The 21,310-nt window shown below is 40.7% G+C and overlaps 2 protein-coding genes across 7 annotated transcripts in view; both read left to right on the top strand.

Moving 5' to 3' along the window:
* The window catches only part of TTC26 (tetratricopeptide repeat domain 26), a 29,501-nt gene extending 23,795 nt beyond the window's left edge, over positions 1-5,706 (top strand). For all 6 annotated transcript variants that reach the window (XM_048500908.1, XM_048500907.1, XM_048500912.1 and 3 more), the window contains 4 exons: positions 100-169; positions 2,118-2,224; positions 2,494-2,627; positions 4,484-5,706. In XM_048500908.1, coding sequence (XP_048356865.1) covers positions 100-169; positions 2,118-2,224; positions 2,494-2,627; positions 4,484-4,595 — 423 coding nt within the window. In that variant the 3' untranslated portion in view covers positions 4,596-5,706. The remainder of the gene's footprint in view (positions 1-99; positions 170-2,117; positions 2,225-2,493; positions 2,628-4,483) is intronic.
* A 4,431-nt stretch (positions 5,707-10,137) lies between these two features.
* UBN2 (ubinuclein 2) overlaps positions 10,138-21,310 on the top strand; it is a 47,298-nt gene continuing 36,125 nt past the window's right edge. The window contains exons 1-2 of the mRNA XM_048500904.1: positions 10,138-10,632; positions 16,820-16,909. Of these exons, the coding sequence (XP_048356861.1) occupies positions 10,138-10,632; positions 16,820-16,909 (585 nt within the window). The remainder of the gene's footprint in view (positions 10,633-16,819; positions 16,910-21,310) is intronic.

Here is a 21,310-nt window from a genome sequence, read left to right as displayed (position 1 = left end):
TACATGAAATCTGGCTGTGGCTTGGAGTGAGAGTATGTTTATGGTATGTGCTGTACAGCGGATAGTTACTGCAGCTTTTTCTCTACCTCCCCTCTCCAGGTGTTCCTTCTGATTCAAAGTGAGAAAATAAAGAATGATTTTGTATACATCAGCTGGCTGGCTCGCTGTTGTGAGTTATTTTATTTTGCTGTCAAAGATAAATTCTTCTCTATTGTATTATCTTTTGCAATTTCTTTCCCTAATGTTATTTCATTTTGTGAGTGGATTTTAATGTATACAAATGTAACTTTCAACTAAAATAAGATGTAGCCTATATAACAGGTCACACAAGTAGCTAATCTTGCCCAAACACGAGATTCTGGGAGTTCCAAGACTGGGAGCCTGATTCTGATCTGGGCATGGCCCAGGCAAGTAGGGGGGCTTATGCCTTCTCCCACACTTCCTTACCTAAAATAGCCCTGGAGAACCACTCCTTGCCCTGATGAAAACATTAACAGTACAGATGGACAACTGTACATTTACCACAGTGGGGCAAATAACTGTTCCCCAAATTGGGAAAATGGTGTTAGAGAAAAGGCTTAAATTCCCCTTCCTAATATAGTACAGATTTAAATTGGAGGTGGACAGCTACCTGATAAATGCATTTTTTAAAAGGGTGGGGGGGTTGAGATCTGATCTCAGAGTTTCAATTGTCTTTGGCCCTGAGGCAGCAAGAGATGCTTGGCATTTCTGCTTGCAGAGTAAGTGTTGTCTTTGTCACCTGCAAAGTGACAATATTAAATATTAACCAAACAACGAACAGTAAAATTTCCATCGGGATGAATTGCTGTTGAAGCAACTATTTCATAACTTTCTTGCATTCTGGCTTTTCAATTGATACAATTCATACTGCAGTCACATTCAAAAATGTGTGTGACTCTATATTCACTCTTAACATTAGCTGTGTCTTTACGGGATTTAAGAAACAGCAGTCTGCAGATCTCAGTGGTTTCCACATGTGTGTCTGCTTTGGCTACCAATACAGTGCAGTGGCAACAGAGCTTGCATATGACAGGTTTCTACACAGTTTCTCTGCAGCAGCCCTGTGGAAGCAGCTGCCCCCCTCCCCCACAGGCCACTATGGCTTTTTGGGTTATTTTTTTAAATTGGCATATCGTATCAGTACAATAATGTGTGCATCTCATTTCCCACCCATGGTAGATTTCCAGGCTTTACTGTGATCTTTCCCTAAACTTTGCAGCAAAGCAGCTTGGGGAAAAAAATAAATGCTAGAGAAACCTTGGGAGGTGCACAAATGGATCATACCCAGAGATGTTTCGCTGGTATAGCTGTGGGATTCATAGTGATACAAATAAATGGTTTTTATTTCATGTATCATTTCATGTATCTCCTGGTTGTGGAACTGTAGACCTACTAGTTCTTATACGCAAACTATTATTTACTTATTTAAATATTTTATGCTACCTTTCCACCTTATCAGAGGCCCTACGGTGGTCACATAAAAGCATTAAACCATTTAACAATTAAAATTTAAAATTATCATACAATTCAATGAAAACACATTACCAGAACCAGGGAGGAAGGCCACTAACTATTATTGGGGGTATGCTAAATGAAATATTTTTTAAGTCTTTATCTGCTGGGGAGAATGCCCGTGGAGAAGGACAAACAAATCTCCCTGGGGAAAGAGTTCCAAAATGTTGGTGCTAAGACGGTGCAAACTAAGGACAGTACTATTAAGCCTTGCTTAGAACATTTAATTTTTTTTTGTCAGAAGTCTCTTTCTACATTGTTTTCTTTTCAACACTGGCACTATGTTCTTTCTGAGGCAGAATAGACAGATCAATGGAGTAACCTGTATTTCTGGGTGGGAGCTCAGTTTAAATGCTACTACTCTGTTCAAACATGCTAATTGCTTCCTGAGACTTTTTCACGTTTTTTTGATTTTGTAACTGATATTAGACTGTTTCCCTTTGTACTGTTGCTGATGATGGGTGTGGTTACTGTATTTGTTATCCAAACAGCAGAAATAACTAGACTACTGATTAGAGTGCTTATCTAGCATTAAGCGAGTGTTGTGTATCAACATGTCTCCACTAGCTTTCTGTCCCTTGCAGACATTATGAATAAGAAGCCACGACAAGCTTGGGAGCTGTACCAGAAGATGGAAACTTCAGGAGAGTCTTTTAGTCTTTTACAGCTTATTGCAAATGACTGCTATAAAGTGAGCCTTACTCCTCTATCTTTTAGTAATATTAATTTTTCAACAAGAAACCTGACATGTAACTTAATTTTTAACTCAAGTTTCTACCCATTTCTTCAACTTGTGTAGTTATGTGGATGATGGCAGTTAAGAACATATATTGTCAGTAAGCTAGTCAATATCTATTAGCCTTTTTCTAATATGGTATAACATTAAACATTTGTGTGCTGATCCTGAACAATGGTGCTTTATAGATTTTTATTTTATTTATGTGTTATGTTTTTCCCCAGATGGGACAGTTTTACTACTCTGCCAAAGCCTTTGATGTCCTGGAAAGACTGGATCCTAATCCTGAATACTGGGAAGGCAAAAGGGGAGCATGTGTAGGCATCTTCCAAATGATCTTAGCTTGCAGAGAACCCAAGTATGTACATTCAGTTGCTTCCTGTTTTTAGACTTCTTTGGCATTAACATCTTGACCACTTGTATGGTTGTGGCATCATTCTACTTATTAATGCCAAGTGCCTGTAGGGAAAGGAGGAAAGCCCTTTTCAGTTCAAATACCCTGATAACTGATAGGATGTGATGGAATTCTGATTTGTTTCTTCTTAGCCTTGGTGTTTCAAAAGCAGTACAGTTCAAATAAAGCAAAGAATTCACAAAATGAATAGAATAGAATAGAATAGAATCTTTATTGGCCAAGTGTGATTGGACACACAAGGAATTTGTCTCCGGTGCATATGCTCTCAGTGTACATAAAAGAAAAATACATTTGTCAAGAATCATAAGGTACAACACTTAATGATTGTCATATAGGTCTAGTAAGCATCAGGAAACAATCAATAGTAATGAAGTTAGATCTTGTAAGTAGTGGATAAGAAAACATAGATTGTCTCTGCAAAGTTGTACCTGCAAAGTCTCTTTCTGGGTGCATTAAATGCATCGAGCTGAATGTGGTCAAAACCCTTTTAGAAACCATAGTAAATGGTGACAGATGAAAGCTCTCCTATATTGTTCTTCTGCTGAAACATCTTTAAACAGACTTTTAAATGCAGGCGGAATGTTAGGAACAAGATCTACCAGTCCATGGCCACACAGCCCGGAAAACCCACCACAACCAGACTTCTAAATAGTTCTTCCAAATTACTTGCATGCTGATTTTGCCAGTGTATATACCAGAATTTTAATTTGTTTTCTAGTTGAATTCCTGGCTGAGTAATTTTACAATCCTAGAACATCCTTTAATTTTACAGAGATGCCATAGTGTTACAATGATTCTTACTATTGTATTGTTTTAAAACTTTCACATGATATTCAGTTACATTTTTGCAGTCTTATTCTAGTATTTTCCTTTCATTTTCAGTCTGGAAATGGGAAATATCTTCTTTAGTTCTTACCCCTTTGGAATTGCAATCATAAGAACATTTCCTAGGAGCAAGCGCCATTGAATAGACTTAAGTAGAATTCTGAGTAGACTGGCTTAGGATTTCTGATGCCCCTTCTCCATTCTCAAGGAGTACTTACCACTCTCTACATTCTCTTTCAGGTTCAGGGTTACAAGTGGGTTAAACCATCACATGTCATTCATTACCTTTCTTGTCTCTTTTTTAAACTTTCTAGAGTCATGGCCATTTCAGCTCTCAGGTCCTCTCTCTCACACACAAAGACATCAGCAGACAGAGTAACCTAGCCCTCACTCAATGACTTCACAGAGTTATTAGGTTTGGGGGCTCTTACACTGTTCTTGTTCACACATTGCTACCATTTACTCATATCTTAAAACACTGAAGGAAGTAAGATAGAGGTTACGTTTCACCTCTATTGAACTTCTTAACTGTTTCCCTATTCCAGTATCTCTCACCTTGTGAGACAAATTGACCCCTTTAAGTCAGCTAGCTTTAAGCTGATCTTCATCTCAACCTCACTCATCAGATGTAGTCTTTTTCCCCCTTGACTTCCAGCTGCCAACTCCCAGCTGCTCTCTAACTGCCCTCTCAGCTATTGTTTTCCAACTTCTTTTTCCTAACATCAGAGGCGTAGCTCCAGGGCGGGGGCCCAACACACCGTGCGTGCGTGCGCCCCTGTGGGCGTGTGGCGAGGGCGTGGCATGGGCAGAGAATGCACCGGTGCACCGGGCGCTTTCCCCCCTTGTTACGCCTCTGCCTAACATTCTAATGTTCTGTCAACTCCCAATAGCTACTCTTAGGGAGAGGCAGAACCTAACATATCCGTCACAGGATTACTTTCTAAATCTTTGTTCACTTGTCCTTTTCCCTTCAGAGATACACTAAGGGAAGTGCTGCACCTCCTGAGAAGTACAGGTAATCCACAAGTAGAGTACATTGTCCGGATCATGAAAAAGTGGGCCAAGGAAAACAGAGTCCCCATCTAAACTAGCATTACCCAAGAGGATGGAATCCGCTACCATCTCCTACCAGAATGTGAAAATGGCTGTATTTTATACCTGGCTGGAATACTGAAGAGTTTTTCACCCTAATGCCAGTACTGTAGAATATAATAATACAAAATCTTAAGAACAGATCTATATTTTTATATTAATTAAAACTGTCTGAATGTCATGCAGTATGGGCAGTGTCTTTTTATTACTTCTGTTATATAGCATTTCCTGGGTTTTATTTTCTTTTATACTGCAATTACCAGCATTTAGCTATTAATTTGGTCTTTAGTTGTCAGGTTTTCCAATGTCCTGCATTTCTACAATTCCTCTAGGGATGAAGCACTTTGAGAACTGGTTTATTCAAGTTGTACAGATGCTTACTAGACTCTTTGGTATCGCTTACCATAGTAGATATGATGTGAACTCAAAGAATATATTCAGCATGTCACAGTAAAACTCTTGGCTGTTAGGAAACATAGGTTTCTAAATTATCTCCCCCCCCCCCAAAAAAACCCCACCCCACTGGAAATGGTACAAAGAGTATTTCTTCTTATGTGACTTTAGTATCTCAGGCACAGACTACGATGGAAGTAAACTTATGCAGCAAATAGCCCACATTTGGATGCATTTGTTTCTCTAACAAGATTTAGCCTTCTGTCCAGGCATTAAGGCTGTAATCCAAAATGCACAAAGTTGGAAGGAAGTCCCATAGATGTTAATGGAACTTACTTCTCAGTAAACATTTGTTGGAGCGGGCAGCAAGTGGCTGCTGGGTTATGTTCACTACAGTTACTATACTTGGTTGAACAGAGTCTTCTGTACTGCTTTACTTTGTCCTTAGAAGTTATGTTGTGTAGCATAATAAGCATCTTAAGTACTTGTCAATAGCTTGAGGAACTAGGGAGTTTACTTCAGAGACTAGATCACTAAACTCCTAAAGGATGTGAAGAAGCCAAAAGAAACTCCACCGAAACACACTGTAAAACATGCTGTAAGCATTTACAATCTGTATGCTTTGAAACTGGTAGTGCTTGTAACTTGTACCAAGTTTTCATGCTGGGATGGCGTAAAAACCCAAAGAAATAAAACAATTTATAAAAGTAAACAGATCAATATGCATTTTTTTGTGAAAGCACAGTAAATTTATAACTCAAATTCCTTATGTGATTAGTATTAACATGTACTGTGAGTTCTTATGAAGGTCAAATTGTAGATTTGATACACGAGATTCATGATCAGGATCTCCCCTCTCCCTTTACTTTTAAATTTCAAAGCAGCTGTATGTGTCCCTTGTCCCCCATGCAATTAATTCAGATGCAGAGTGGCAGAGAAGTAAAGGATTAAACATGCCCTCCCCCATCACTTTCCCACTCAGCAGCCTTATAGAGCTCTGATGCTTCAAAAAAGGGAGGTCTGCATAATAAAACTTAACACTTATATACAACTTTCAATGTACAAAACACTTCAGCATTCCTAAGTCTGCCTTTTAACTTTAATGATTTAACAATTAGACTATTTTGTATAAAAAGAATTCCTACTAAAGTACTTTTACAAGTTTGGAGCCCTAAGGCCATACAAGATACTGTTTGATTTTATTATTATTATTATCATCATCATCAAAAACAACAAGCACATTGTATCACAACTGCCAAATCACTGGTTGGTGTTGGCCTTCTATCCGCTTCGAGTTCCACCCTGGAACTTAGGAGATGTGATGTATCGGCGTAAAATGTTTGCAGAGCCGAGTAGAGCAGCTTTCTGCATTTGGCAGACAGTGATTTTATTGATGTTAAGTTGTTGCAAGTACCGTCCCAAGGATTTTAGGACAGCACCCAGTGCTCCAATCACTGCTGCTGGTTTATGCCATAGACGCTACAGTTCAATTTTTAAATCTTGATATTTTGTAATTTTTTCTAGTTGTTTTTCTTCGACCCAGATGTCATTGAGTATAGCAACATCAATAATCCACACTTTATTGTTCTTGACGATGGCAATGTCTGGTCTGTTGTGCGCCAGCACTTTATCTGTTTGAATTCTAAAGTCCCACAATATTTTGACTTGCTGATTTTCAATCACTTTTTCGGTGTTATGTTCCCACCAGTTCTTGGGTGTGGAAAAACCATAATTTTTACATAAATTCCAATGAATCATTTTGGCAACTGAATTATGCCGCAATTTATAATCAGCCTGCGCAATCTTCTTGCATGAGCCGAGTATGTGATCCACAGTTTCATCCAATTCAGTACACAATCTGCATTTGGCATTGTTAGATGTTTTATCGATTTTTGTTTTTATTGCATTTGTTCTAATCGCTTGTTCTTAAGCAGCGAGAATTAATCCTTCTGTTTCTTTTTTTAGCGTTCCAGATGTTAACCATTGCCTTTTGGCAATGTCCACTTTTCCAATACTACTACTACTACTACTAATAATAATAATAATAAAAATTTGTATACCACCCACCCCCGAAGGGCTCTGGGCGGTTGGCATCATATAGATAGAGCACAATTTAAAACATCAATAATTTACAGTAAAAAACATACGGCTCTATAGGATTAAACAACTAAAAATCCCCATGAAACACAGCATCCTAATATATAATTCCTATGTATTTACATAGCAAAACAAGTATCATTTGACCATTTGTGTGGGAATCCAAATTTTTTACATTAATGCTTTTATTGTAGTTGTAATGCAATATCTTGGGGGGGGGGGGGATGACCAATTTTGTAAATGAAATAACTGTATGTGACCATGAAGATGACAGGATACTGATAAGCAGCAAGCTTCTGTATTTTCTCCCTTTCGTTATGTAGGTGATGAGATATAGAACTGATGCGGAATTAAACCTAGCACCATGAAATACTGGGAAACAATACTAGACACTCAGGCTCATTCCGCACATGCAGAATAATGCACTTTCAAACTGCTTTCAGTGCTCTTTGAAGCTGTGCGGAATGGCAAAATCTACTTGCAAACAGTTGTGAAAGTGGTTTGAAAACGCATTATTTTGTGTGTGCAGAAGGGGCCTCACTTCTCTGACACTGAGATTAAAAAACATTTGATAACTAATTGAGAGATTGTTGATTGTACAGCAATGGAGGGCTGCAAAATATAACATGCAATTTTATCTAGTATTAATTTGTGTTTCATAGATTACAGCAAAGCTTTTAAACTGTGTGTATCATGAAAAGCTGAAGTTCGTTTTAAAAGAAATATGTGTCCCACAGTATCTGATTGTTTTGATGTGCAACCTGTTCTTAGACAAGAGACTACTATTAGGACAGAATATGTAGAAACAGAAAGGTTTCCGATTGGCAAAGGTGTCAGAAAAGGATGTATTTTATCTCCCTATCTTTTCAATATGTATGCAAAACATATCATTAAAAAAAACTGGATTAAATTTAGATGAAGATAGCGGAAGGAACATTAACAATTTGAGATGCAGAAGACACTACATCACTGGCAGAAAAAAGGAAAAAAACTGACGAAGCTTAAAACAAAAAGTTCCAAAGCAGGATTACAACTGGACATGAAAAAGACAAAAGTAATGACTACTGGAGAATTATAGAACTTTAATGCTGATAATGAATACATTGAATTTGTTCAAGATTTTCTGTTCCTTGGTTCCATCATCAACCCAAAGGGAGACTGCAACCAAGAAATCAGAAGGAGACTGGGAAGGACCATGAAGAAGCTGGAAATTTTACATATGTTATTTATAGACTACCTTTCTCACATGGACTCAAAGCAGATTACATATAGTAAGCCAGTAAAATCATAAAAACGGGGCAATCAGTGGCTAATGCATTAGGAGATTAGAAGTCTGAAACCACCGTAAACAAATTCTTTTCTAAAATGGCATCAGGGTAAGCCAATGGCTTCCCTTACCCCAAGTGCCACTTGGGCAGGTTATGTGAGGATGGTGTTGCTGGCCACCCCCCTCCCCCGCAACTGCACCCCTGCCCGAATTCTGCATGGAATTCAGGAGCAGGGGCACAATTGAATGCTGAGCCGGCCAGTGTGCGCTCACCCCACCCCAAACTCCACATAGAGTTCAGAGTGGACCTGTTCAATGCTATGCTGAACTTGGCTGGGTTCAGCCCTAAACTGCTCATGCTGGCTACTCAACCTCGGTAGTACTACTTACCCTGGTGCCATTTTAGGCAGTTATGCCCCAGCCCAGAGGTCATCAACTAAAGCTAGATGAGCCATATTTGTTCCATAATCTGGCCTAAAAGCAAACTGAAAAGAATCTAGAAAAGATTAGTTCTCTAAGATGGCTTGGAGTTGGTTTGCTACTGCCCTAACAATCACTGTAGGTGGGTAATCAAGTTAATTTATGCCACATTATTTGCTGTTACTATTAATGTGTGTGAAGAAAACTGTCAGGAAGAAAGATTCCTTTGAAATGTGGTGTTGCAGGAGAGTTCTACAGATACTGTGGACTGCCAAAAAGACAAATCAGTAGGTTTCTAGATCAAATCAAGTCTGAACTATCCTAGAAGCTAAAATGACTAAGCTGAGGATATCATATTTTGGTTGCACTATAAGACAAGAGTTACTAGAAACAACAATAGTGCTGTGAAAAGTTGAAGGCAGCAGGAAAAAAGAAAGACTCGACATGAGATGGATTGACTCAATCAAGGAAGCAATGGCTCCCAAGCTGCAAGACCTGAGCAAGTGTCATTTTCGATTACATTACTTCATAGGCTCAACGTAAATCTGAAACAATCTGACGGATCTTAAACATGCACACACACACATTTAATCAACTTAAACTAAAGCAGCCAAAGAAATTCATCTGTAAATGTTCTGAAATGTTTGAATTATTTAGCTGACTCTCCAATATTTTATCAAAGAAGTCCATGATTTGTTTATACTTTTCTACTGTTATTGACCTCTAGGCTACCTTACATAGTTGTTAGCTGTGATTGTTCTTCTTTATCCGGGTAGTCGTGTCCGACTCTTGGACACTCTGTAAACCAGTCCCTCCATGCTTCCCTGTTTGCCCTGTTAGCTGTGATTATGCATGCAGAATGCCAATCAGAACGCCCATTAATTGCAAATTAGAAGTCTGCTGTGCCACCCACTCGCTGCTACTGCTTTTGAGGCTCGTCTCTCCCACTCCATGGGGTTTACCGAAGAAGCCGACGCTGTTCTGCGAGGCCCCCTTCCTGTCCCTTTAACAACATTACCGTAGGTCAGCGTGCATATTTCCAAGGCAACTGTAGGCGGGGCTCCGGCGCCTTCAGCGTGCGATCGCGAGGACCGTCGTGACGTCGAGAGAATCTGTGCAATAACAACAGTGACGTGCAGCGGCGCGTCCATGAGGGCCCGCTACTACGCATGCGTGCCCTAGTGGCCTGCTTCTATTTACGTGGGGGGGCGCCAAGATGGCGGCGGTGCCAGCGGCGAGGAGAACCTAGTGGGGGTGGTTACTTTGACCGGTTTAAGGGGAGGGAGCCGGAGGAGCAGCAGGAGCTGTGGGTGGTGAGGGGGGGACACCGAACGTGTGGGACAGGGGGTGGGGGGTTAGATGATGGCGGAGCCACGCCGGGTGCCGTTCATTAGTCTGTCACCCGTGAGGCGGCGAGAAGGCGAGACCCCGGTGTTCGAGCGAGAGCCTGGAGGGATTCGCGAGGTAGAGCAGCCATTGGTGCGTGAGGCCCTAAAGCTGCCCGAGCAGCAACACCACGATAGCTGTCGGACGGAGCCGCCACCGCTGCAGCCGTTCGAAACCTGTCCTCGGACGGAGCCCCAGTTATTGCCTTTGCTGCCACGCGAGATCGGTCGGCCCGAGCCGAAGCCGCTGCTGCAACCTCAGCGCGAACCCCCAAGGCCAGAGCCGCCGCCCCCGCCGCCGCCACACCAGCAATTACCGCACGAAAGCAACCGGCAGGAGTCGCCGCCGCCGCCGCCGCCGCCGCCGCCGCGTCAGACAGTCCGCCTGGAGTTGGTACTGAAAGATCCCACTGAGGAGAGCTGCGTGGAGTTCAGCTATCCCGAATTGCTGTTGTGTGGTGAGCCCCGGGTAAGGATCTCTTCCCACCCCTTTACTCCTTGTGTTTTGTCACTTGTCGCACTTAGCTGCTTTTCTTGAAGTTGAGAGGTGTGTGTGAAAGAGGAGTAATATGGAGGTTGTGGTCTCTGGTTTGGAAAAAGATAAAACATAATCACTGTCAAGGGATGGGCCGGATATACGATGATAATTTATTTATTTAATGCTCTGTAGAGAACTTGTTCTTCTACTTAGGCAGTGTCTAAAAGCATTGTGACCCATCCATAAACTAAACTCAACTAATTTTACCTTTTATCAGTCTAATGTGCTTGGGTGACATGCAAGGCATCCTTTTTCAAGTACTGCCCATGAGTGGAGGTATTCTCATCTTTAATCACTGGGTGTGTTTTTTAAAGAAATGCTTTCCCCCCTCAGTATTAAAGTCTGTTTGATGCGTGTAGGTATGCCCCATAATGAGCTGAATCTCAAGGCAACATTCAGTGTATCCCAGGAACCAACTGGTACTTATAAACCGCTTAAATGGATTCCCACTGTACCCATATGTCACTGCAGGGAATAATGGCCTGCTGAGAAGGAGTAGTGAGGACAAACAAAATTATGCGCCTCTGTATATTTTTTTTCCCAGAACTGGTTCCAGCATTTCAGAACATGTTTAGATCAAGATCATGAGGATACTTTTTTTGTGTGTATATCCTCATAAAGGGCATGATAGAATAGGATTTTTCAAATAGTCAGTTTGCCAAAGTTGGCTGTAAGCATCTGTCATGTTGGAAGTCCAACAGTGCAATCCAAAACAGCTACTTCAGTCTAAACCCGTTAAAGTCAGTGGACTTAGACTGGAATAACTCTGCTCTGGATTGGACTGTAAATGTGTCTGTTTTAATGCTGAAAATATATTATGACTGCAGTGTGTTGTGTTATTTAAGGGACCTATTGATTTAGATTCTATGTTCAATTGATGTAATTCTTTGCTTGACGACAAAAGTTTGGTCATGTATTTACTATACTTACCTAACCCTACAAGTTGAAAGAAGGTCATAACCACCAGCTGGTAATACCACTGGGTTTGAGTAGCCAGCATGAGCTCTGTGGAGCCTCTAAGTTACTCTGTTTGGAATACCTCAAGAGTTGTTCTGCCAAATCCTCCCATGTGCTGCCTGATCCATTGTGAGGAATTCTAGCGTTATTATCTTCTAAACAGAGAGATACTTCAGTAAATATACTGCTAATGATTAATCTGGTGAAAATGATGTACACTCTTTCCCCACAGTTTTCCTGGGAACAAATGCATATTCAAGTTATTGAAATATCTGACATACTTTGTTCATTGGATAATTTCCAGTAAATGCTTTTACTATTATATTTTATGGTTTTTAGGTTGTGCTAATCAGTGTTAAACTGAAGTGATGACATAATTGCTTTATGTTTAAACATTCTGTGGTTGCACACCTCGTCTAGTCCGGCCTGAGCTGTATTCAGTCCATCATCCCTTTATGATGATGGGAATCTAAAAGTCAGGAGCTCCATTCTGGACCATTTTGTTCATTCACAGAAAAGTCCATGTGAGCAGTGTAATACATAATCAGGATTTTATGGGTGATCCTTGCAGCTGTGACTGAATTTATATTTAGCAGTAAAGAAATTGATACTGAAGATCTATGAACTCCTTGTGTATGTTGTATGATATTATTCTAATTGCCGAAGTAGCTGTTGCTCAGTATGGTCTATGGCCAGTAGTGAAATAGTGTTCTGGAGATATTGTTTCAGGTCTAAACTGTACTAACTTATGAATTCTATTTGACAAAAAAAGATGTGTTCACAACTATCTATTCTTTCACTTTTACATTGCAGTCTTTGCCAAGTGAACCTTCACTGTGTCAAGAATTATAATACTCTTGAAGGCTGTGAGGAGAGATTTAATTTCTTCTCATTTGCCTGTGCTTCTCAGTAGCTTTCTCCTGCAGTTCCTTTATTCTTCTGTGGAGGTTAAAGAGCCAGATATTGCAGGTCACATCTTTCTTTCTTTTTTCTTTAATCAGAAATATACTTGTAAATTAAGGCATCCAAACAGCTCCTTATATCTTTTCATCTGAACACTTCCCCAAAGAAGTGTGTGCTTTATTAATATTGCAAGGTTTTTTAGCAGTAGAACGTAAAATACAGAGAACACATTTTGGGAGATGTAAAGGAAGAGATGTGAAGGATCATTTGATAGAGCCCACATGTTAGATCAATGGCCATATGTGTACAGTGCAGGACTGAATAATTTTAAGTGAAATAAAGGAAACATTATCAAAAGAAAGACTGTAAATAAATCCTTAGATTCCAAAGGGGCTAGGATGTTTTGAATTCTGAAGAACTCATTACTGGCAGCCCTCATTCTATTCTATTCTAGAAAAAAATCAAAATACAAAGGCTAGAAAATAATTGCACATCAGTGTGATATTCATCATGATCCTTGATTATTATTCTTGATCTTATGGAATTGCTTTCTATGAACCTTGGCTGACTGCGGGTTCCATGGTTAAAGAGCATTTTGTGTAGTTATCACAGTGCATTTTTATGATAAAACAATACTTGGATGTAGATTGGAATTTCAATTTTTTGTTTTGTGGTAAACTGTGTGAGCGTATACAGAGCTTCTATAATATCTCTGGAGAGTGAGCATGGATTTATATGTGCTCTCCTTCTCTGCCAAAAAAGTAAGAACAATAAATAGATGCACTGCTTAGAAGCCAACCCTAGAAGAAACCAGTATGTGTATTTTATGACTCTAAATAGGAGATTTTTCCGTCGTATAGCAGATGCACAATTATACATTCTTTGTAGGTGGTCCAGAATCTTTGCATTATTGGTTGCTTATTTGGTCACATTTCTTTCCCTAATGTAGTCCTTCTATTGTGGGGACACCTCATTTTCCCAGTTCTTATATCTCATTACTTTCTATTTCTTGGTTCCATCATCAACCAAAAGAGAGACTACAACCAAGAAATCAGAAAAAGATTGAGACTGGGAAGAGCAGCTATGAAGGAGCTAGAAAAGATTTTGGTGTGTAAGGAGGTGTCACTGGCAACCAAGATCAAAATAACACATGCTGCAGTATTCCTTATGTATACGTGTGGATATTGGACATTGAATAAAACCAACAGGAAGAATGTTGCTGTTTTTGAAATGTGGTAGACTTGGGTCATATTAAGAGCAGAGTCACTAGAAAAGACAATACTACCATGAAAAGTTGATGGCTGCAGGAGAGGAAAATCCAACATGAGATGGCTTGACTCTATACAGTAAGCCATGGCTCTCATTTTGCAAGACCTGAGCAAGGCTGTTAATGATAGCATATTTTGAAGTACATTGATTCATAGGGTCACCATGAGTTGGAAGCAGCTTGACAGCACTTAATAGACACACAGCCAGATAGAATGGGGTTGCCTGTGTGTCACTGGAATCGATGATATCACTAATAAGTCGCAATATGCTTGTCACTTCATCCCTATGCATATACATTTTTATGATCTTAAATACCTGCACACAAATTTATATTAAAATATCTATGTTAATAGTACAGTTTTACTGTATTACTGTCTACATATTGCAGCAGTGCCTGTCATTCAGTTAACTCTTTCTTTGCTGGTCCTTTTGTTGTTTTTCAAAGGTGTCTTGGAGTGCACATTTCTTCCTCTTAATGATTAATGTTGTTTCTTCACAATTGGCCTCTTCCCTTTTCATCACAGTACCACCCCCATAAGCACAAAGTAGCAAAGTATATAGCTGCAAGCTCATTTGTACCTTCATCCCCCATGCTATAGATACTTCTGTCGATGGAGGGGGGAGCGGTCACCGCCCCTGCCGCTCTACAGCATTGTTTGGAGGCGGTAGCTGGTTGGTTGAAGCAGAGCAGGTTAAAGCTGAATCCAACGAAGACGGAGATTCTCTGGCTAGGCATTAGAAATTAGGGGATTTCCAGCGCCCGGTGTGGGAGAGTCTCGTGGCACCGACCCCCTCCGTCAGCCTGGGGGTCCACCTGGATTAAGTCTCTTTCAGTGGAGAATTGGGTAAGCCCATGTAATGAGTTGCACTTCTTCCATGCTTCTTCACAGGCCCGGCAGCTGGCCCCCTTCCTCTCCCAGACGGACCTGGCCACTGTAATCCATGCAATGGTCTCCTCCAGGCTGGACTATTGCAACTCGCTCTACGCGGGCCTTCCCTTGCGGCTGATCCGGAAATTGAAACTGGTCCAGCATGCAGCGGCTTGCGGTCTGCTCACGGGAGAGTGCCTTTAGAGATCACATCATGCCCGTGTTGCATCGGCTTGCACTGGCTCCGCAGTTGAGATTCCGGATTGTCTTCCAAAGGTGTTGGTTAAAAGTAACCTTTAAGGCCCTACGCTGGGTCCTGGGACCTTTCAGTACCCTCTAAGAGACCGTCTGGCCCCATATGTCCCACGTCGGTCTCTCAAGCGTTCAAGTAGCAGAGGCCAATCTGTTTGTGATCCTCCGCCCCTCTATGATGCGGCTGGCCTCCACTAGAGGCCAGGGCATTTCACGGCTCCTGGCCCCTGCCTGGTGGAATGCTCTCCCACCAACTGTCCGGGCCCTGCGGGACCTTAATGAATTCCGCAGGGCCTGTAAGACTGAGTTATTCTGCCGGGCTTTTGGAGAGTCCAGCCGCTGATAGGGGTGCCCGGAAACAGCTACAACCCGCTGTTCCCTTTGTAGGAGTTTTAATAGCGGGACGCCATCTTTATTTTAATTGATACAGAAATTGGATGCTGCTTTTAAATTGTTTTAATATTTATTGTCTTATCACTGTTGTAAACCGCCCTGAGCCCTTCGGGGGAGGGCGGTATAAAAGTAGAATAATAAATAAATAAATAAATAAAAATAAAAATGCATTTAGATGTTTGCACTTGAATTCTTGTTACTTTGATTTTTAATTTGAATTGAAAAAATAAAACTTAAGAATTTCAGCAGAAATTTCCAAATACCATTTCTACCAGTTTCTGAAAATTATATAACTGCCAACTAGATCTCTCTCATTAAGAAGCCTTCCCAGCTCAATCCTGTAGATCTTCAGCTTCCTTTCCTGTGGCTACTATGCAGAGTTGCTGCTAGCCCAACTGCCGAGGACACCAATCCGTGTTCCTTAAAAAAATAGCTGTCTTAAACAATTAGCAAAAACCCAAATTCTTGATTTTGCCCAAGCACGCTTTCTCAAATGGTTTAGAAACTTTCTACTGCTCTAGGGGTGCATTTCTAGAAAGCTGTTTGCAGAATGCCCAAAGAGGAAATGGGCTGGGCTACCCCCAACGTCAAGGTAGGTTTGAGATAATCCCGATTTGAAGCTGGTCTATAGTTCCCTTAGTGATGGATTCTGTAGATTCTTCTTGTTCCTTCTCCTCACAAACCATGCAGCAGCTCATGGAGATAGTAATAGGAGGATTTTTGATCCCTGTGAAACAACATATTAATCTTTCTATTCATGAAATATTTCATCTCACCTGGATTTGTGCTTTGGCTGTTATCTGCCTGGACCTATGAAAAAGTCATTTTAAACTAGTAAAAGGTTACTTTTTTTGTTGCTTTATTGATTTTGAAGATCAGAACTCAAGAATGCTGATAATTTTATCATTATCTGTAGAAAAAAAATGCTGCCTTGTCTTTGGGAGACCTAGTTTTGCAGCTTTTGTTTGGGGGTCTTCTAGTTTACTATAGGATACAGAGATGGGCAGGGTTTATAACGCATGTTCATTTGTAAGTGAGTATTTGTTTAAGGTGTGGAAAGAGTCGTTTAAAATTGATGAAGCTTGAGAATTAGCTCGCAGTTTATCAGCTTTGAGCTTAGATCACTGTTGATTTCTTTGTACTGATATTTCATTAATATAACTTATTCACCTCTGTATTATAGGTATATGTGTAGCTTTGCCTTCAGTTCATGTCATGTGCTGGGATACTCTACAAAGACTTAGGGAGGGCACTTTAGTGTGCTAGTAAACAGATCTCATTTGCACTTCCTGAAAGTAAATTTTAATGGTAGTAACGATGTACTTGAAAAGCTGTATTTGCTACCAACTTACTGCTTCCTAGCCGGAACTGTGTTTATGCAATCAAAGCAATGCAGCGTAGTGATGCTGTAACTCCTTATTTCTATTAAGCAAGTTTTTCTGTAAACATTGACTGATCTTTTGTGTGTCCCTCAGAAAAAGTCCACAGTGGTTGATCCATTTAATGATGAAGAGCGTGAGCAACATGAAGTGGAAATGCTGGCTAAGAAGTTTGAAGCAAAATATGTAAGTCAACATCTGTTAACAACTTCACTGTTCAGGTATTAGCTGAATTTTTCTCACTATGACTCAAATTCTCTTTACATTTAGTTCATAGTGATGCATATCAGTAGAAAGTAATACACATAATTAATATTGTGAGGATTTTTATTGCAATCCTACACTTTTATGTGTGCCAGTCAGGTGTACAACTGGGCTCCCAACCTTTATGAGCCTATGGTCACCTTTGCAATTCAGATACAGAGTGGTGGTCACAACTACAAAATGGCTGCCATAGGAAGCAGAGCCAACCAGGAAATGACTACTGCAGGAGATGGAACCACATATAGAGACACGGGTTTTTAAAATTTATTTTGTATACCCAAATTAATAAATTAAATTACATTCTGGAGGGTTCGCTGTGTTTTGTAGAACTCTCAAGCATAGCTATTAATTGACCCCACCATACAAATTTGCTTGGGTGCCAGCTCTCGTGTACTAGATATAGGAATATAGGGTTACAGATGTTAAGGATGGGGTGGGGGAACAGTCTGGCTTCTTTCAATGTTTCTAGTGGGCAAATTAAAGAAAAATTCTTATGAAATATTTTCTCCTTGGATTGGAATGATTGCCATGTTGTTTAAGAAGAAGAAGAAGAGTTGGATTTATATCCCCCCTTTCTCTCCTGTTAGGAGACTTAAAGGGGCTGACAATCTCCTTTTCCTTCCTTCCTCCCTCACAACAAACAACTCTGCGAGGTAGGTGGGGCTGAGAGAGCTCAGAAGAACTGTGACTAGCCCAAGGTCACCCAGCTGGTGTGTGTTGGAGTGCATGGGCTAAGATAAACCTCCACAGCTCAAGCGGCAGAGCAGGGAATCAAACCCAGTTCCTCCAGATTAGAGTGCACCTGCTCTTAACCACTACACCACTGTTGCTCCAAAAACTAGTGTTTACTCATTCAAAATGTATAGCACTTTTTTAAATGCAGGATGAGTTATAGATTAGATTATTATTGTTTCTATGTTCACTGTAGAGGCATATAACATATTTTCAAGAATTTGTTGTTGGGCTGCGCAGTCAGGGCGAGGGGAAGCTGCTCCAGTGATGGCCCAGCAACCGTGCAACTGAGTCACCTCCTAAGCAGGTAGTGACACTGCACCCAACCCTGAAATGGCAAAAACAAAATCAATGGAGGCAAAAAGATAATATGGTGCAGGAGCACCAGCATGGGGTGGGTGGGACAGGGGCCATAACTAACAGGTTGGTCAACAGCCAGCAGGGAGGAAAAACAGGCCTGGGGCAAAGAAGGGGCAGACAAAGGAGTGGGAGTGGAGGGGATGGTCCCAACATGTTCCTGAAGGGACGACCAGAGTGCGAGGATAGAGAACCCTCTGGAGGGCAGGTAGGCCTTGGTGAAGCAGCAGAGCAGTATGGAAAGCACAGGCAGAGGGCATGCTTTCCCCACTCCTGGAAATCGTGGGGCTTCTTTGATCTACGGTATGGTGCATTCTGAAAAGGAGGGGAAACATGCGCACTTGAGAATCTGACCCAAAGGTAATGTGTGCCATGGTGGGCTCTGAGCCTCACAGCAGCTCTTTGAGTCTTCCAATGGTTACGTTTTTCTTTTTTGCAGCAAAAGCCATTCTGAAAACACCAAAAGAATCCTTCACTGATTTTATTCAATACATTTTCTGAATGTGTTATTTTCTTTTAGTATACATTTTCTTTATCATAGTCATTCTTTGATTCATAGGAGTGAAGCACTATATTTTATGTAAGAACTGTTACCTTTTCTCAAAAGACTGGTACACTGGATTGATTCACACAAACTTTCTCTTGTGTGGAGATTCATAATTTTAGGTCTCAATGTTACTGTCTGGTTTGGAATTTCAAAAATGAGGAGCAAACATTCTTGCATTAGGACATAGCTTTTTAAAAAGTCCTGCAACCTTACATATTGTTTATAGCAAATAGTTTCCCCTGTTTTTGCCATAGTAAGTGATATACTGTTGCTTTCTTAATATAATAATAATAATAAGCCTTTATTTGGCATAACAATAATCATAATACAATAAAAAACCTGAGATAAAAGGTATACAAATACAAAGGTTTAAGATAAAATATAAATTATTGATTGTGCATCACCTCCAGTAAAAATTGTGCAACCAATTCACAAGTTTCATTGTCAGAATTGTCCAGAAGGAAAGGAAGTCTACCTGATTCTCCCATTTCACTAGGTATCCTAGAAAGAATATTAGGAATATTTTGTGATCCTAATATTAGCAGATTTAGGGCAGCAAAGCAGTTGATGTGCCAATGTTTCAATTTGTTGTTCACCACAAGAGGCATGCCCTTCTTCGCTCATTTCCAAGTTATTGTTAAATCTACCACGCAATAAAGCTGGAGGGGAAAACATTGAAGCGAGCAGAGTAGCGTGGAGGGCTCTTTCTCTGCATTGGATTAGTCAAAAAAAAATACAAATAGGGAGCCATCCTGTTTTGATATAGGGGTATTGAAAGATGTAAGGGTGAACAAGTTTTCATAGCAGCCCTAAATAAATTAATCCATTCGCTTTCCAACAATTTTTGTTTTAACAAGTTGTAGGATTCTGAACTAGATAGCGGGAAAAGCGAGTCGAGAGATATACCAAGTGATTCAATCTTTCTTTCGATCAGAGAGAACCATGGATTAGCCTGAGTATCAGACAAAAGTAGGTGAATCAGCGAGTGCTCATCATGTGAGAAATGCAGGCGAAGCCAAAATTTAAAAGCTCTCAACCAAGCCCTATAAACTAATGAATTTTGGCCCAGTTCTAAACAGAGGGCCGCATACGGTACACAGTTTGGCAGGCCCATAATTTTACGAAAAAATTTGGAGCTTTCTTAATATCTGCATGCATCTGCTGAGGAGGTTCTGGTGTGTGGCTGCAGTAGTTTCTTCTGTTCAGGAGAAAGAGAACAAAATATGATCACAGCTCTCTGCTCCAACTCACGGAAAGTAACCTGCCCTCTTCAGGATTCTGAAACAGGCTGAGATAGATTTTAATATGCTTTTTCAATATGAGAGAATAGTATCTGAATCATCCCATTACCATGGGAAGATTTTTCTGACTGGTTGGTGTATGTATTTATTTATAGCCAGATCTCAGAAACTAACCAGTGTCAGCTGTGAATAGCATTTGGATGGGAGACCACCGAGGAAGTCCAGAACTATGCAGAAGCAGATAATGGCAAACCACCTCTAAATGTCTCTTGCCAAATTGGCTATGACTTGATGGTACTTTACACCCCACGCATATACAATCATATTATTCATTTAGACTATGTCCATGTTGCCTCTTCAGAGTCCTACTTGCACTGCTTTCAATTTAAAATCACAGTATTGAAAAAAGCAACTTGACATAAGCAGTATAAAAACTGTCCATAAAACAGATGCAGACCATTAAATCACTGATAAGATAAACCTCCTAATTAAAAGCTTAGGTAAAAAGATATGCCTGGCACCTAGAAGAAAGTAACTTAGGTACTAGGTAAGCAAACCTCAAGGGGGGAAGGTGATCTAAAGACAAGGTGGAACCACAAAAAATGCTCTCTAGTTGCCATCTGCTTCACCTCTGAAATCAGGGTCATAGAGAACAAGGCTTGAGAGGCAGATTTTAACTGGTGGGCTGGATCTTACAGGAGTTTCCCTGGCCCTAAACCATTTAGGGCCTTAAAAGTAAGAACCAGCACTTTAAATAAGGACTGTAAAATGATGGTTAGCCAGTGCAGATGTTTCAGCATAGGGGTTATATGATCCGTGTACTCCCCTCTGGGTGCCACATTGTTTAACAGTTTTTGAACTGTTTCAAAGGCAGCCTCATGTAGAGCACATTACAGTAATTTGAGTTGGATGTGATCAGGACATGAGTTTCTGTGGCCAGATCACTCTTTGAAGAATATCTGTAGCTGGCAAACCATCTGGAGCTCATCAAAGGCACTGTGTGCTGCAGAGGAGCTCTTAACCTCCAACCATAGGCCAGGATCTGCTGCCACCCCCAAAACACGAGTCTGCTCCTTCCCCAAATACAACCCTTTCCAGGACAAGGCTGACTTCAGTCTCCAAGCAGTTTCTCCATTGACTGACAGCACCTCATCTGGATTGAGCTTCAGTTCATCAAACCTCATCTACCCCATTACCTTCTCCAAGAACCTATTTAGGACTTCCGCAGACCCACCTAGACTTAGGTGTTAAGAAGAAATAGAGCTGGGTGTAATTTGTGTGTTGATGGCACCTCATTCCAGGTCTCCTGGTGATTTAATAGAGATGTTAAATAACCCTGTCAGCACAAATACCATGAGACCAAGCAATAGTCCTCCAGTCCTATCTTCTAGAAGTGGTTGGTCAGGTAAGTGTGGAACCACTGACGCATAACGTCCCCTACTCCTA

The sequence above is a fragment of the Sphaerodactylus townsendi genome, linkage group LG06, assembly GCF_021028975.2.
Source record: "Sphaerodactylus townsendi isolate TG3544 linkage group LG06, MPM_Stown_v2.3, whole genome shotgun sequence".
Taxonomy (NCBI): domain Eukaryota; kingdom Metazoa; phylum Chordata; class Lepidosauria; order Squamata; family Sphaerodactylidae; genus Sphaerodactylus; species Sphaerodactylus townsendi.
This window is presented reverse-complemented; position numbering and strand designations above follow the sequence as displayed.